Genomic DNA, 18,929 nt, shown 5'->3' with positions numbered 1-18,929 from the left:
TAATCATAAGTTCAGTTGGGTTGCATAGAATATAAGAAATTTAGGCAATTTTTGTGGAAAAGAAGTTACCTAGAAATTTAAAATATAGCCTTTACATTTTCATGACATTTCATTCTGAAAATTCATCGACAGATCTGTTTTCATCATGTAAGGTAACTTTTCTAACTATTTCAAAAAAGTGTGTCTGAAAAAATGGTCTAATTAAGAGGTAAGAAAAAAATGGAGTCTTCATCTTAAATACCATGAAGACATGCACATGTGCACACACATGCACACTCCAAAGCAGCAAGGCAAAATACTTATCGGTACAATCTGCTGCAGCAGAGCAGGAGTTTTAAAGTCTAATTAAAAAAAAAACTTTGATAGTAAAACACATTCTATTAATTCTAACAACAATTAGAAAGAAAATGTAGAAGAGTATACATCTGAAAGTGTGTTAGTTGCTCAGTCATGACCGACTCTTTGTGAACCCATGGACTATGGTCTGCCAGGCTCCTCTGCCCATGGAATTCTCCAGCCAAGAATACTGGAGTGGGCTGCCACACCCTCCTCAAAGCGATCTTCCTGACCCAGGGATTGAATCTGGGTCTCCTGCATTGCAGGCAGATACTTTACCATCTGAGCCACAAGGGAAGCCCATACATTTGAAAGACCAACTTTAAATATGTTTCCTAAATCATTACACGCTGCTTCGGCCAAGACTGAAGTGAAGTGAAAGTAAAGTCGCTCAGTTGTGTCCGACTCTTCGCGACCCCGTGGACTGTAGCCCACCAGGCTCCTCTGTTTATGGGATTCTCCAGGCAAGAATACTGGAGTGAGTTACCAATTCCTTCTCCAGGGGATCCTCCTGACCCAGGGATCGAACCTGGGTCTCCCGCACTGGAGGCAGACGCTTTAACCTCTGAGCCAGATGATCTCAATTTTACAAATATATATTAAATTCTATACTTAAAAACGAAAGCAAACAACTTGGCACTTGATTATTATAATAATCATGATAAATACATATACTCTAAGAATAGAACTCTGATAATTAACAAAGTCAGCCTAGATGTTAAGTAAATTCTGACCTCCTTAGTATCAGGGGCACTGATAGACACTAAGAAGGTTAGTACAGTTTTAGTACTTCAGGTAAAAGGATCTTGAAGTAATCAGTTCAAATGAAGGTGTGCTTCACTCTAAAGGTTCGGTACCAGGAGGAGAGAAAAAATATCTTGGCTACTGTCAAGGACTCACAATGTCATTGGTCAAATGAACAGAAATGAACAAATCCTATTTGCCTTTCAATGCAGGAATCTATGGGCTTCCTGGTGGCTCAGACGGTAAAGCGTCTGTCTGCAATGCTGAAGACCCAGGTTCGATCCCTGTGTCGGGAAGATCCCCTGGAGAAGGAAATGGCAACCCACTCCAGTACTCTTGCCTGGAAAATCCCATGGACAGAGGAGCCTGGTAGGCTACAGTCCATGGGGTTGCAGGAATCTATATCCTGATCTTCCTTATACTTCTATTGTATTTTGACATTTCTGATACTTTCTTAATGTACTAAATTCCCTTTCTAAATGGATTTCTGATGATCCATGAGCTAAGTTTTATTCCTATTATTATAAGTCTTATTCCTTTCATAACACTCAGCCATCCCAACCCACTGATGACACTCATCCTATCACAACACTCAGCTATCCCAACCCACTGATGACACTCATCAACAACTGGAGGGAAGGAGACATGGAAGCATTTACATCAGAATCTCCTGTGTGAAATTTTTAAAATCCAAATGACTTTAATAATACACCCAACTTCTAACACTGTTGTAAACCACTAGATATGTATGTGTCCTAATATTCCCAGCACTGAACATGCCATTAATCACATTCCTCTCATTAAGACAAATACTTCTGGATTTATCTCTCATTGAAAGCTCTTTTCTTTGACAAAACGTGACCTTGGGACAGAACCTTTCTCTTAATGTTGGTGGTAACTGTTACTGTTACCATACTTAAAGTATTTTTCCACTGGGAACTCCTAGTGATTAGATGTCACAGTCACTCCCTAAGAATTACCTGGACACTGGATCATCAAAAAGAACCAGAGCTATGTGGCATTCAGGATCCTATGTTAGTCATCTCAGCTTTGAAACTTAGATGAGAAATAAAATGTGATCATGAAGGTAAATGGAGTAAGTAAACAGAATTTTAAAGATTAAAAACACAAGTCTGGACTTCCCTGGCAGTGCAGTGGTTAAGAATCCTCCTTGCAAGCAGGGGACACAAGTTCGATCCCTGGCCCGGGAAGATTCCACATGCCACGGGGCAACTAAGCCCATGTATCATAACTCCTGAGCTGGAGCTCTAGAGACCGTGCTCCACAACAAGAGAAGCCACTGCAATGAGAAGCCCACGCACCATAGCCAAGGAGCAACCCCTGCTTGCCGCAATTAGAGAAAGCCCCAGCACTGCAACCAAGACCCAGTGCAGCCATAAATAAGCAAATAAATAAAATTTTTTTAAAAATAAATAAATAAATAAAAATAAAAACACAAGTCTACTGAAGGCAATGGAAAGGAATGATGTAGTATAACGAGATTTCAGGAAAGAGTCCATAAAACTGCCATATCTGACACTAGATCAACATTTTAAGCTAGATATCATTTTAGAATAATGAATACTTAAACAGTAGAGTTACTTATAAGAGTAAAAGCTCCTTTAAATACAAACAACCAATAAACATGCTTTCAGTTGAAATAAAAGAATCAAAGAATAGAATATTCAGGCAACTTAGGTCTTAGAAACTATCAAACAAAACCCAAGAAACAGAAAAGACGTAATGTCATTTAGTCCAAAAGAAGAAACATTTAGACCCTAGAAAGAAAATACCTAACTCACCTGGGACTAAAACCAAGTGACTATAACTGAAAAATGAAAGTCTTGGGTCAGAGAAGCCTTAGTAGGATTATGAAGGGAATTCTATGCGCTTACTAGTAGTGATAAAAGACTGTGAACTAGTCTAAACATCTATCCAACATAAGCAAACCTAAAAGAAAGCTGTGGATAATATGGAGTAGGGGAGTATGAGGCAGGGCTGAAAAGGGCAGATATACTCTACTAAAAAACAAAGCAAAACCAAGAAAGGTCGTTCTAATAACTAGCCTAATACCACGTCAGTGAAATTATTCAGGAATAAACAATTAGTACTTTCAAGTTTCTTATGGTTTACTCTATCATTGGCAGCTAAAGCTATTTAACACTGTTAAGGATTGTGCACTTGTTTCTCAAACAGAAGGGTATGCTGAAATTCTGTAATCTGCTTTGTCTTGGGTGAGAAAGGAGAGGAACAGGTGAAAAAAGCAGCCAAAAAAAAAAAAGAGCAGATGTATCAAATCCCTGAGACCAAATAAACAGAGGAAGTGCTAAACTGTGAGCAAGAAACATCCTCAAGCACTGAGACAGAAAACCTCCTTTCAGCCCAGTTACCCAGGACAACCTAGAACACACACACAGACTCAGCTGCTCACGTAGTGCCAAGCAGAAAATAGGTAAGATCAACAGTTTAAGAGTTCAGTTACCTTCTCAATATTACTGCCTGTCATCCTAAACAATCCAATAACCAAGCTCACTTTTGTTCCCAGGGAACAAATACCTTACCTTGTATCTCTCAAGTAAGATCAACAGTTTAAGGGTTCAGTTACCTTCTCAATATTACTGCCTGTCATCCTAAACAATCCAATAACCAGGCTCACTTTTGTTCCCAGGAACAAATACCTTACCTTGTATCTCTCAAGTAAGATCAACAGTTTAAGAGTTCAGTTACCTTGTCAATACTACTGCCTGTCATCCTAAACAATCCAATAACCAAGCTCACTTTTGTTCCCAGAACAAATACCTTACCTTGCATCTCTCATAAGAAATCTGGACCTTGTCTGGTTTTGTTTCTCCCTTGCTAGGTCTCTAAAGCCTACTGCTAAAACCCATTTCCTCCCTTTTCCAAGATACCAGTCTGAACCTCTCCAAGGTGCCTGCTGCTCACCACCATGCCAAGCTGGCCAACTCCGCCTGTCTGTGCACGAGCTTTTGCTATACTGTATCCCTCATGCTGAGAGGCTAATTATAGGTGTACATGGACCTTCATCCAGACTTCCTAGGCTGGCCTCTCCATTGAGAAAGAACTAATTCCGCTTGAGGTAAACCTGCCTAATAGTTGGATATCAAATTTTACAATTAACGAAGTCACAGATCCATCATAAAGATTACCAATTTACCTAAATTTCAGTCACATCATATTAGGTTTTATTCCCCTTTCTTTTCTGAACACAAACTCCAAAAGCTTTCAGATCTTTCACAACTTGCACCAGTTTACACATCTGCAGCTGTCCTGGTCTCACCCAAATCAACAATCTTCACACCTCTTTCTTTGCCTATCTTCAACCTCTTAACATGACACCACTTTTAAAACACATTAGAAAATGGTATCATACTTAAAAAATATTTCATAGAGGATATTCCATGACATAGAAGAGGAGAAAAAAAAATCAGATTGGATTACTTACAAATAAAAATTTGAAGATATTTTTGATTCACAATATGGAACGAACCAAAAGCACTTCACGTTTTATCTTCCCAAAATTTAAATCATCTTATTAAGTTAATAAGACATCATCTTACTTGGCTAACCCCTCATTTAGAGAGATACATGGCAAACTTCAAGCTGGTTTTTATGGAAAAATATATTATGAATGTGTATTTTCACCCTAAATGTGATTTTATGGAATTATATCTATCCAAATTTGAAGCTCTTAAGACAAATCTGATTACAAGTACTTACAAGTACTTACTAATTAAAGAATACAACTGATTATTTACTAGGATTCAACTTTGAAACAAAATTCCCTAATATTCCACTTTCGTGTTCTGGATTAGTTTAACTGAAGTAAATCCTGAAATTAAAAGGTGAGCCACTAGCAGGCAATTTCTAGTTGCCCTTACTTACCTGGGTGAATCAAGATTTTCACCAAACACTGAGCCAAAGAAAGAAATCACTGTATTATAGAAATGCACATATTATCTCTAAACCAACTGTGTATTTCTGTCCATTAACTGCCTCATAATTTAAACATGCTGACTTGTTATATGTCATATGAGTTCATAACTTTATTTAAAATTAAGAAAAATAGAGTCCTTAAAATCGACTTTTTTCAAAAATAAGAAGTTACACATAGTAACACTTTGTGCCAATTACTTTCTGTCTTATTACACTCCAAAATGCAGATCTGTACTTTTGGAATAAGAAATATAAGTACTGTCTTTCCATCTCGCTAACACTCTCCCTAAATTCTTTCCCAAAGAATACCTCAAATTTCCTTATAAGCATTCTTCCACATTTAACCAAATGCAGAAACTAAAAACAGTGCTTACATTTAAGATAAAATTCAAGTAAGTCTCTATGAGCACTCATCCCACTTAGTTTTTTCTAATCTACTAACCTTACTACCAACACTGGACTTTCTCACAGTATACCGAAATGTTGAAAGTTACCTATTTCTGCATTGGTACAAAATCATTTCATCCCACTGGTCTTTAAAGATAATAATACACTTCAAATAAGGTCAAACATTTTGCATTATTTTTTCAAGCTGATGCAAGAATTGGGGAAATTTATTTGAAAATTTTTATTTTTTCATTTATTTATTTTATTCATTTCATTTATTTTATCTCATTATTTGAAAATGAAAATAACAGCAACCAACACTGGCACTGTTCTAAGTACTTTACAAGTATTAACTCATTCAATCCTCCTAATAACCTGAGGTTGATAGTTTTATCCCATTTATAGATTAAGAAACTGAAGCTCAATCACAACAGCTTGTAGACAGAAGAGCCAGGATTTGACTTTAAACTGTCCCAGTTCAGAACCCATGCTTTTAACTCTAGCTGTACCACTTAAATGTCAAGAACCATCACTTAATAGGTACCCAAGTTATTTCAAAGTGAAGAAATTAAAGATTTTTCATTTTGTGATAAATTAGATAAAATACCATATAAATATTTTAAGCTATCATCTTTTTTTTTTTTCCTGGCCATGCTGCAGGGCTTGTGGGATTTTCATTCCCTGACCAGGGATTGAAACCAGGGCCCTTGGCAGTAAGGCTCAGATTCCTAACCACTGGACCACCAGGGAATCCCTTAAGCTGTCATCTTAAGCCGTAAGAAGTAAAGACTTATGACAGCAAAATCAAGCACCTTAGATTTATATTAAAGAAGAAACTCCTTAAATGATTTTGATAGTTTTATTATGAATATATGACCAATAAATTTAAAGTATACATTTGTATGACAATATCTGACAAATACCTTTCAAAAACTAACTGCACATGCCCCCAAGTAACCATGCTTTAAAATACATTCTGGGCAGTCCAGTAGAGTATGCAAACATCACTTTATACTAAGATAATATGGCAGAACACAGCAAAGTCATTGAGTGAAGGCCTCTGGACAACCAAAATAGACACTCCAATGTGCAAGGATGGACATTCACTATTCTCAAAAGAAGATCTCACACACTAAATAAAGGTCAACTCATTTTTTCACTTCGCAGAATTACAAATTTGATTTCCGCAGGAAAAAAACGGTGTAGGAAAAACTGGCGATGAGAGGGTGAAGGGGGACACTGATTACAGTAACAAGCACATCCAACAGCAAAGCACGAAAAATATTTACTAACTTCAAAATGCAAAGAAATCTGATCAGGAGTCCTATATACAATCCAACAGATCCTCAAGGAACCACAGTAACAAGGTCACAAATGATGACCCTAGGTCATCAAAAGATTTAATTGTACTCTGCATCCTATTTAAAACAGAAAAGCATTACACATTTAATTTTAGTATGATCTGCATTCAAAGTGGTTTTATAAATTGAAGCTTAAAGGATAAACCCTCAATTACCCAGTAAGCTCAACTAATCAATTAGAAAGAAATTCATTGGAAAGTCCCAAGTAACAAAGGTTTTACTGTTTCTAAGTTTAAGAGCACTTTGTGCACAAAAGTTACCTGAAAGCAAAAGGGAGACAGATCATAAAAGTATAAAGTCTAGGAAAACACAGAAGAGCTACTGCGACTGTCTATAAACACCATGCTTAAAGCATTTCCCACAAAACAATGTGGGCAGTAGATGCCACATCAGCAGTACTGTGTGTTTGTCCTGCTTCTAAATCATTTGTTAGTCTCATGAATTATTAATTTCAGTTAATAGTTTGTTGAGATGAAGCAGTACCAACTCCTTCCTGAACTGCGAAAAGTGACAGCGTCCTGCTGATTACAGAAAAAACATTGGGATTGCTCTTACAGAGCATGCATATGCCTTATGGTGACACCGTTTGATTTTTTTAAAAAGTTCTCTTTTAAATTGCTTTTCATTTTCAAAGGATTGAGGGAGATAGCGCCTAGCCCACATCGAACTTTTGTTATCAAAAGAATTGTTACATTACTCAACAAAACTCCCTTTCACCAGTCTGCAACACATTCCTTCTCTAGCTCCAAACAAAACTTTAAAGCACACTGTAAATAACATATAAGGCCTTGTACTTTTCTCCCCTTCTAGCGAGGAAGTCTAACTCCAAACAGGAAACTGCTTCTCAAAGGGTTCAACGCAGAAATCCTACTAAACTCCAATCCAGTTCTCAGGAACAGATTTAATATTTAAGTGCCAACACACTTGCCTGGGTAGAAACGGAGCAAATACTCAAGCTTTCCTGCCCTTGAGATACCCCTTGAAAGTTTCAGCCTGGGGGGGTGGAAAATGTCTTTTCTAACAAACAAACAATGCTTTAAAAGGCCAACCTCTAAAAAGGTTCGCAGAAGATACAGAAGTTGAAAGTGCTACTCTGTCAAGTTTTTCGATCATCCTTCCCCCATCCCAGCAGGATCTGGGACGAAAGGGACTGGGTAAAGAGGGAAGTTCGGTGCTAAGTCGAGCTGGACTGGGGGCGAAGTGATCGGACCGCCCCCATTCCCATCCCCTCACCTTTCCCGAAACCAGGAAAAGAGGTGGAAAGAAAAGCGCCAGACGGGAAAAGCACCCTGGGGCCCCGCAACCAGCTTCTCCGCGAGATGAGCCAGGTGGAAGGCAGAGCGAGGAGGGGACAGAGGGAGCGGGCCGAGTGGCAGCGCAGGGACCGACCCCCACCCCCTCCCCCGCCCCCTCCCCGCCGAGATCGAGAAAGGGAACCGCCTCCCCGAATCCGGAAGATCGGAGCGGGTGGCGAGGAGCGCACTCGGGTCCCTTACCCATGCTGGGGGCTCCGGCGGGGAGCAGCCCGGCGCCCGCTGCTCCTCCTCCTCCCGCTGCTCGCGCGGCCGCTCCGGCGGCAGGAGGCGGGCCCTCCGCTCGGCTCTAGCCCGGCTGAGCTCAGGCGGGACGCGGAGCCTCCATCCGCCCGCGGCGCTCCCCGGCCAGTCCGGTCCCCCCGGCCCGCAAGGAACAGGCGGCGGCTGCGGCTCCTCACTCGCGGCGGCCGGAGGGCCCTCCCCCGCCCTCCCAGCCGGCGGTTTTCCCACCCCCGGTCGCTCCTGCCACGGGGCGGGACCTGCCGGTTCGTTCTGGCCGCCGGCTCCGACGCAGAGCGCCAGCCCAGCCCCGGAGCCCGCCCCTGGCAGCTCCGTAGGCGCCCGCCGTCCTCGAACGCGACGCCAAAGAGTGAGGTGGTGACCGGGACAGAGGCCGGGAAGGTGCCGGGAGCTGGGCCGTGAGGAGGAAAATCTCGCGAGAATCCCCAGGCCTCCCTGCCCCGCCCCCGTTGCGTTCCGGCTCACCGCCGCGCTGGGGCTGCTGCCAGGTGCGGTGACGTCGCGACTGGGGCTCTCACGCCGCCCGCGTCCAGGTGCGCGGAGCGGATGAGGGAGACGAGCGGCGTAACTGCGGTCACTTCTCTGCCTTGAGGTTCGAAGCAGCTGGGACGGGCGTTTTGTGTGGTTTGTCGCCTCCGATGGATTCAAAGAGTTTTTGCTGATAGGCAAAGTGAGCCTGGGCTGCCCCACTTTGCACTGTTGTTTTTTGCAGTACGGCAGGCTTTGGGGGACCTGAACGAGACCGCGAGAGAGACGTGCAAGAGTAGAGAAAGAGAGAACCCACTTTCTTTCGACCTTTAGAGACCCAGCTGCAAACAGGACCTGCGGTTTACCTTGCAAAGTTCTGTATGAATTAGAAGCATTTCTTCATCGAAAAAAAAAAATCATAGGCACAGAATAAATTCTTTTACAGGATTCAACTAGTGGATTCCTTTAGTTTCTGTCTGCTGAAGGCAACTTTCTAATCCCCTTTTCTCTTTTGAAAATATAAATTGCTACCTGATGGGGAGCAGAGCGGGATAGTCATAATTTGGAATATTGGCTGGTATTTATTTTTTCTAGCCTCAATATGAAGAAGAGCATAGGATTATTGTAATCAGACGTTAAAACGGAGCAGAACCGTATGGTCCTTGCCATCCACCCCCACCCCCGAAACCATGTCCTCGGTCTACCTTTTGTCTGGGGAAAACTTTAGTCAAAGAATAAGTTTAATAAGAGAAGTGAGAAACGCGGAAACAGAAGAAAACAGCCAAAGGAGACTAAATAATAATGTAGTCATTAGGCATAGTCAAGGACCTTTAATTCTTCCTCAAGGGCTATAGATAATATTCTGAGCTACATCCTGTGAGCCATGTTATAGATACTAGAACATCAGGCGGAGAAGTGAATTGCATGATAACCAGAATGTGTGCATATATATATATATATATACATTCAGCCAACTTTTTTCTACTGTTGAAGCAAACCCAATCCTCAGACAGCAACATTTGTTGAATGCCAACTCTTGTCTAGTGACTTTGGAAGCAGTTGTGTTATTTTAAGTCTCACAATCATCCCGGCAAACCTGGATTTCTGAAACTCAGCACAACCGAGCTTTTTATGGGACTTTGGATAAATTAACCTTGCTGGATTTCAGTTTCTTGAGTCTGTTGAAAGAAATCTTTACAGTGCGAAGCACAGTCTCTGGCTGATAGTGGCAACCTCATAAATATCCATTTCCACTTATCTCCTATAGGCCTGCATTTGACATCCTTTAATCTTTTACTTCTAAATCGACTGCATAGCATACCTTTAGAACAAAAAGTGTCAGTTACGGTCAGAGACCAATAGGGAAAAGGGAAAAAAAATTAATATGCACATCTAAAAAAGATGTACATATTGGTTGTGTTGTATTGAAACCATGAAACAGTGTGACTTTCTTCAATCAACAAATATTTATTGAGTATTGTGTTCACCCTCCCTTTGCAAGCAAACAAATAAACAAACCAAAAAACCTGAAGTCCAGCCCTTATCCTCAAAGATTTTGCAGTGTAACCAGGAAGAGAGACATGAACAGATAGTTGACAGTATGAGGTATGCATGTAGCTATGGGCAAGGCAAGCTTCCCAGATGGCTCAGGGGTAAACAATCTGCCTACAATGCAGGAGAGGAGGGTTCAGTCCCTGGGTGGGGAAGATCCCCTGGAGAAGGAAATGGTAACCCAATCCAGTATTCTTGCCTGGGAAATCCCATTGACAGAGGAGTCTAGCAGGTTACAGATCATGGGGTCTCAAGAGAATCTAACAGTTCTTAGTGACTAAACAACAACAGTAAAGGCAAGCTTCAGGAGGAGGTTATAAATGGAGCTAAGGCTTGGAGGATGGCAGTAATCACAACCTGAAGGAGTCCTAGAAGTAAGGGGTGAAAGTGGAAACACAAGGGAAATATCCTGAAATCTGTCTGACTCCTGCAAGGCATAAGAAGTTCAGTTCAGTTCAGTCGCTCAGTCATGTCCAGCTCTTTGCGACCACACAGACTGTAGCATGCTAGGCCTCCCTGTCCATCACCAACTCCTGGAGTTTACTCAGACTCATGTCCATTGAGTCAGTGATGCCATCCAACCATCTCATCCTCTGTCGTCCCCTTCTCCTCCTGTGCTCAGCATGAGGGGCTTTTCCATTGAGTCGGTTCTTCACATGAGGTGGCCAAAGTACTGGAGTTTCAGTTTCAGCATCGGTCCATCCAATGAATATTCAGGTCAGGACTGATTTCCTTTAAGATGGACTGATTGGATCTCCTTGCAGTCCAAGGGACTCTCTAGAGTCTTCTCCAACACACAGTTCAAAAGCATAAATTCTTCGGTGCTCAGCTGTCTTTATAGTCCAACTCTCACATCCATACATGACTACTGGAAAAACCGTAGCCTTGACTAGATGAACCTTTTTTGGCAAAGTAATGTCTCTGTTTCTTAATATGCTGTCTAGGTTGGTCATAACTTTTCTTCCAAGGAGTAAGCATCTTTTAATTTCATGGCTGCAGTCACCATCTGCAGTGATTTTGGAGCCCCCCAAAATATAGTCTGTCACTGTTTCCACTGTTTCCCCATCTATTTGCCATAAAGTGATGGGATTGGATGCCATGATCTTAATTTTCTGAATGTTGAGCTTTATGCAACCCATAAGAAAGCAAACCATTTAAACTTTGAATGAATGAGACTGATGAGAGTCAAAAGAGGATTCATAGAAGAAAACAAAGAAAAATATAGGAAGAAAACTGAATACCTTAGTCTCCAGGATCCTAGATATTTTAAGAAGAAAGACCAATGAATAGAAATGAAGAGAGGGTCAGGAAAACAAAACAGAAGGAGGGGAAAAAAGAACACTGGATTTGACATTAAGATTACCTTTGAAGCTGTAACTTAAGAATATACATAATAGAATACATAATATATATAGCTGCATATATTCAGCACATATAGAACAGAAAAGTTAGAAGTCAGTTAAAGGTTTCAGACTAAATATAAGTGAAAAAGAAGTGAGGCCATAAGATGAACATATTTTCTTAACCATAAGTCAGGTCTCATAATCTGATAAGGTAAAAAATCTACAATCAGTTCTACCCTAGAAATCTCAAGATCTGTATGATTTCCATCAGAAACCACATATTTTAGAAGTCAGTTCTACCCTAGAAATCTCAAGATTTTGTAGTATTTCCATCAGAAACCATAAATTTTAGAAGTTTGAAAATTGAAATAAGCAAAATCACTTTGTAAATTCAGAAGGCAAAATCTGTTTGAAGTGATGTTGACATACTGGATCATAAAAGAAATTAGAAGGATCAGGGAGTAGGACCATAAGGAAGGATGAGAAAATTGAAGTAAAGCTAAGAACCATCCCAGAATTAATGCTGTCTCTTTTCCTTTTTTAATAATATCTTGTTTTTCTTGGTTTGGCAGCTCTGGGTCTTTACTGTGGCATACAGGATCTTTAGCTGCAGCATTCAGACTCTTAGTTGCAGCATGTGGGATCTAGTTTCCTGACCACGGATTGAACCTGAAACCCCTGCATTGGGAGCTCAGGGTCTTAGCCACTGGGCCACCAGCGAAGTCCCAATGCTGTCTTCAAGAGGAGAAGCCAATGGAAATCCCAATAGAAGAGCAAAATCTAGAAATATATTTTTTTAAACTTACAAGATGGTATGTGAAACTACGTTCTCAAGTTGTGAGTGCTAATAAGCAAATGTTAGCTATTAATTACTACATGGAGCTCTTTTCATCTTATAAGTCTTATCAACACCCCCCCCCCCCAGGAGACCTTCAAAGTGTGGTACTTTATTTTATACATTTTTATATAGCTAGCACATTGCTCAGCTCAAAACAATGCTTTCCTCAACAGTAACTATTAGTTGGATGATAGAAAATGTGATGAGATGATAATCTCATCATATATTTAGATTTAACCTCAAATACCTTTTTTAAGCTAAGAACACATTACTTTTTCTTTTTGCCCTTTTTTCCTTTATCTTATAATGAGCTATGGAGAAGGAAATGGCAACCCACTCCAGTACACTTGCCTGGAAAATCCCATGGACGGAGGAGCCTGGTAGGCTTGCAGTCCATGGAGTCACGAAGAGTCAGACACGACTGAGCGACTTCACTTTCACTTTTCACTTTCATGCATTGGAGAAGGAAATGGCAACCCACTCCGGTGTTCTTGCCTGGAGGATCCCAGGGATGGGGGAGCCTGGTGGGCTGCCGTCTATGGGGTCGCACAGAGTCGGACACGACTGAAGCGACTTAGCAGCAGCAGCTGCATAGTGAGTTAAGTTTTATCTGACCTCACCCTTCTTCATATTCCTAGACAAATGAACTAATACCATTCTAGTTATTCCTTTTTTTTTTTTTTTCTGCTGAATATTGACCTGGTATGAAAGAGAATTTTACAATTTCTGTAAGAATGACAATTTCAACCAGTCTAATTCATGCCAAACTGCCATCATTTCTTCCCAGTGTTTTCTTAGGAATTTATCAGAAGATATCTGTATTGAAAAACCCATCTACCTCCTTTCTTTCTGCTGAAAACTATTCTAACCAGGAAGATTATTCTGAAGAAAATTACATTTTAATTCGATTGTGTTATGTTTAAAACACTTGTTTAGCTCACATCTTAAAGGCAACAAATTCTTTTTGTTTCTTTATTCTTAGTTCCAAAGTACTAGATTTCCTGGCCAGCTTTCTTATTGTTATCTTGTTTTGCCTTAGCTAGTTTGTTGTATACTTAAGCACAAATTGCATCAATGTATATCCTCAATTTTTAAAAATCATTCTTTAGAAAATAATTGTAGGAAATAATAATCTCAAACACAATGTCTATACTGTGAGGTCAGTGAAGATGAAAAATGTCCCTGCTCAAACTGGTGACCCACCAGCTTCTGGCAAATCCGGCTACTCTTTTGGCACTTTGGGGGATATACTCAAACATATGATGGCTCTAAGCACTTTTCATTATTGTACATTAAGAAAAAGTTTAATTAAAAATATGATAAACCCATTCAAATGAATTATCACTTTGCAAGCTGAAAGGACCTTTTTAGTAATGTTATTTGAACTTTATTCGGATGGTGAAAGTGAAAGTGTGAGAGTGTTCATCCCTCAGCCCTGTCCAACTCTTTGCAACCCCATGGACTATAGTCCACTAGGCTCCTCTGTCCATTGGATTTCCCAGGCAAAAATACTGGAGTGGGTTGCCATTCCCTTCTCCAGGGGATCTTCTTGACCCAGGGATCAAAGTTGGGTCTCTTGCATTGGGTCTCCCCCATTGTAGGCAGATTTTTCAACCACCGAGCCACAAGGAAAGAAACTCAAAATAGGTCCTTTTGTCTCCCTTTAGGGGATTTGAACCCCAGTCTCCTGTGTGACAGTCGAGGATACTCTCAACTATACTAATGAGGAGAGCCTTGTCATAGATCCCCAATAATAGTCTCTTTCAAGAAGCATTACTTTTTCAAAATGTTAAAGCCAGTCTCTTTTGAAGGATCAGATATTTTAAACAACCCCAAATGACAAATATTATGCATTTACCTTTTTCAAATATCTGGCAATTCAATTATACACACAATATCCCATGAAGAATTTCTGGCTATGAGTACAAATTCATTCAACTCAACAGACATTTAGGGACCACCCATTATAGATCAGCACCTGCTCTGTCTTAAATATAGAGGTAGAAAATATAGTCTCTGCTCTTAAAAGTGCAAATATTGGGGACCTTTGGTGGGGGGCGGTGCCATTGGAGTTGCCCAACAAGGACAGGACAAGAAGTAGGCATACTATTGAAAGTCCGGGATAGCTTTTAGAGGGAGCCAGGCTGGGGGAAGATATTAAGAAGAGGTGGTAAGAATACACAGAAGAACTGTACAAAACAGATCTTCACGACCCAGATAGCCAAGATGGTGTGATCACTCACCTAGAGCCAGACATCCTGGAATGTGAAGTCAAGTGGGCCTTAGGAAGCATCACTACAAACAAAGCTAGTGGAGGTGATGGAATTCCAGTTGAGCGCTTTCAAATCCTGAAAGATGATGCTGTGAAAGTGCTCCACTCAATATGTCAGCAAATTTGGAAAACTCAGCAGTGGCCACAGGAGTGGAAAATGTCAGTTTTCATTCCAATCCCAAAGAAAGGCAATCCCAAAGAATGCTCAAACTACCGCACAATTGCACTCATCTCACACGCTAGTAAACTAACGCTTAAAATTCTCCAAGCCAGACTTCAGCAATATGTGAACCACGAACTTCCAGATGTTAAAGCTGGTTTTAGAAAAGGCAGAGGAACCAGAGATCAAATTGCCAACATCCGCTGGATCATAAAAAATGCAAGAGAGTTCCAGAAAAACATCTATTTCTGCTTTATTGACTACGCCAAAGTCTTTGACTGTGGATCACAATAAACTGTGGAAAATTGTGAAAGAGATGGGAATACCAGACCACCTGACCTGCCTCTTGAGAAATCTGTATGCAGGTCAGGAAGCAACAGTTAGAACTGGACATGGAACAACAGACTGGTTCCAAATAGGAAAAGGAGTACATCAAGGCTGTATATTGTCACCCTGCTTGTTTAACTTATATGCAGAGTACATTATGTGAAATGCCAGGCTGGATGAAGCACAAACTGTAATCAAGATTGCTGGGAGAAATATCAATAATCTCAGATATGCAGATGACACCACCCTTATGGCAGAGAGTGAAGAAGAACTAAAGAGCCTCTTGTTGAAAGTGAAAGAGGAGAGTGAAAAAATTGGCTTAAAGCTCCACATTCAGAAAACTAAGGTCATGGCATCTGGTCCCATCACTTCATGGCAAATAGATGGGGAAACAGTGAAAACAGTGGCTGACTTTATTTTTCTGGGCTCCAAAATCACTGCAGATGGTGATTGCAGCCATGATATTAAAAGACGCTTACTCCTTGGAAGGAAAGTTATGTCAGGAAGCATTTAACAGGAGGCTTCCCGAGTGTTGTTAGGGAATCTGTCAGGAAACCTTTGACCCTTATTAATTCCTGAATATTCAGGAATTAAGAGGAGAGGCCCGCCTTTCCCAGGCTGAGGAATCCAGGCATTTCCTTTGTTAGTTTCTCATTATGGTGATAAGTACCTTCTTCTCCCTTTAATAGGGATCACCTTGTGTTTTGTAAGTCTGGAATTTTAATCTTTATCTTTGCTGAGAGTAACTACAGTATATATGCCCATGCCATGTTGATTAAAACACCTTTGCTCCATCAGAGCTTTGGTCTCTGTGTCTTTCTTTCTTTTTTCTCTCTCCCTATCTCTATCTATTTTTGGCTGATTCCCTGGAGCCCGGAAGCTGGCTGTGTAACCCAGGGAATGTTAGCCTCTTTTCTTCTTTAACTCTCTCATCGTCGACTCTGGACCACCAGGTTCCGGTCCATTAAAGGACCAGTGGCGCCCAGAAACAGGGACTCTGGTACACGTGGCAAGATTCGGACGGAGGGACCCCCCAAGGCCTGTTGAGGCCGGTAAGTACTAAGACACGGGTCAGTTGGCTGGAAAGCCCCCTCCCTTTTCTACTTTACATCAGCACTTATTTAAAGTTCAGGGATTTTCAGTTTCAGGCCAGAGAATAGAGGCTTGCCTTCAGACAGTGGTTGAATGCAACCCTTGGTTCCCTAATGAAGGTAGTTCTGATAGATTTCTGGCCCCTATGGGCTCTCATTGAAGCTGTGATTCTGCCATTACAAGGTAATTCTAGCCCTCATGATATTCGGCAACAGGCAGAACACTTATTACATGGGTATGAATTAGAAGATGATACCTTATAAAAGGCCCAATTAGAACAACAAAAGATACTTCAAGATTTTCCTACCAACCCTGCCCCGGTTGCTCCAAACGCTCCTCCCCTGCCAGAGGACGCAAATCCCAAAGTCTCTCCCTTGATAAAACCTAATGATCGTAACTCCCTTAAGACACATTTTAACATTAAAACTGACAACACCTTTCTGAATAACAATAATCTACCCCCTTCTCAACAGAGGCTCTCTGAATTGCTGGCTTTGAAATCACAAGTCTCTGAAGCTGATGGTTTTCCTGCCTTTCCAATTTTAAGAAATGCTGATACTCAAGGGCAGATAATACCTCAATATGAAGATATTAATTTTTTCACATGCAACAAATGAAAAAGGCTATAACTATGTATGGCCCACATTCGCTTTTTACTAGACTAATTCTAAATGCTATGGTGTCTTCTATTGGCACCTTTATTCCCTATGATTGGCGAATTTTAATAAAAGCTCTCCTTAAACCAGGAGAGTATCTTCAATGGACAACGTGGTTTCAAGATACAGCCAGAGATCATGCTAACAGAAATGCTCCAGCTGGCGCTCCCCAAAACCAAATTACTTTTGAAATGTTAACTGGCACCAGACAATTTGATGCTATAGAAGCTCAAATATGATGCCCTCCTTAATTGCATTATCAATTAAAAACAGTGGCCCTTGAAGCTTGGGATTGAATTCCTCCCCAAGGGGAGCCTACAGGTAGCTACATTAAAATATTGCGGGGACCTAATGAAACATATGCTGATTTCTTAGCTAGATTAGAAACTGCTATTTCCTGTACAGTAATTGGAGAAGAAGCTAAAAGGAAATTAGAGAAATTACTTGTTTATGAAAATGCAAATCAGGAATGTCAAAGGGCTATAGCCCCAATTCGTGATACAGGGACTATTTTTGATTATTTGAAGGCTCGTTGCAAAATAGGATCAGAAACTCAAAAGATGCAAATGCTAGCTAAAACAATGGTCGCTGCCTTAAGAAAAGGAAAATGAAGGATGCTTTACATGTGGAGATAAGTACCATTAAAAAAAAAAAGACTGCCCTAAGAAAGTGAATTAAAAAAAAAAAATCTGTCCTCGCATTTTTTGGAATGCATTGGGCCAAAGAGTGTAAATCTACGTTTGATATTGAAGGGAAACCTATTCCAGAAATCTCCAAGCAGGAGACCCCCCAGGTCCCCTTCAACAAAAACCAGGGGCAAATTCCACCTTTCCCCTCCAATCCTCAACATCCTGCAGTGCTGCCATTGATATACCAGCCCTAAATGACTTTCTCCTTTACCCTCAGGCAGTCCCCTCTAGAATACATACTGGACTTTTTGGGCCCCTGCCCCCACAAACCTTCGGTCTTTTACGTAGCCGATCTAGTTTGACTTAAAAGGCAGGAAGGCCAGGGGTCTCCAAATGGAGAAAATAGGCTGCAAGTGTCAGACATTTTTAATCTCTCTTAAGTGGCAGGAGGAAACAAACTAGTGATATTTCTTTTTTTTTTTTATCTTCTCTAAACAAATTTAAAAAGAAGTTTCTCTTAAAATTCTGTGTTGCCATAATGACACCTGGTTCCACCCGAACTTAACTTTTCTCAAACCTTGAGCTAATCAATGCATTTTTCTTATGGAAATGTTTGTCTTAAGCTATGTTAATGAACTATGTATTTACCCTAGATTCTTTCTTCAAGTCAGTTCTGTCTTAGACTAAGAACCAACTTGACAAACCAGTATGTTTTACTCATGCAAATGTTTTCTTAAGCTATGTTAAAGAAACTGTTTGCTTGGAAATCTGCCTTTCTTCAAGTTTCATGTCAATCATTTTGTGGCTCGGGACAACTCACCTGGTGCCAAGGTTATCTCAAAATGCTTGTTGTGGGTGAGGGGCCTGGTGCTATTCTCTTCGGTTTTGAGACATTTCCTTTCTCTAATTAAGCAGACTGCTGGTAGTTATATGACACCTGGCTAAAGACTAGCAGGGGAACACTCTTTCTGCCCCCTTCTGATGCCTATGTCAGAGGCTTTCTCTATCTCCTTTATACTTTAATAAAACTTTATTCAATTTGAGAACACATTACAAACTTCTACCAATTTCCAATTAGCTTTTCTAAGATATTTTAGGGAAATTTCATTATCCTTCTGGTAAGCTGTGGAATTTCTTCAAAAACACTGAATTTATTATTTCTCACAATTCTTTTATATAGATGGGACTAAAAACGCCAAAGCTTCATTCCGGTCTCTTAAAAAATATAAAGTCTTTCATACTAAATTCCATTCTA

The 18,929-nt window shown here is 40.6% G+C and overlaps 1 protein-coding gene across 1 annotated transcript in view; it reads right to left on the bottom strand.

Annotated features, from left to right (window-relative positions):
- The window catches only part of CD2AP (CD2 associated protein), an 84,516-nt gene extending 76,100 nt beyond the window's left edge, over window positions 1-8,416 (bottom strand). Inside the window, exon 1 of the mRNA XM_065912128.1 lies at window positions 8,279-8,416. Within this exon, the coding sequence (XP_065768200.1) occupies window positions 8,279-8,282 (4 nt within the window). The 5' untranslated portion in view covers window positions 8,283-8,416. The remainder of the gene's footprint in view (window positions 1-8,278) is intronic.
- Between the last annotated feature and the right edge of the window lie 10,513 nt (window positions 8,417-18,929).

Source organism: Muntiacus reevesi, chromosome 20, assembly GCF_963930625.1.
Source record: "Muntiacus reevesi chromosome 20, mMunRee1.1, whole genome shotgun sequence".
In the NCBI taxonomy this organism is placed as follows: Eukaryota; Metazoa; Chordata; class Mammalia; order Artiodactyla; family Cervidae; genus Muntiacus; species Muntiacus reevesi.
This window is presented reverse-complemented; position numbering and strand designations above follow the sequence as displayed.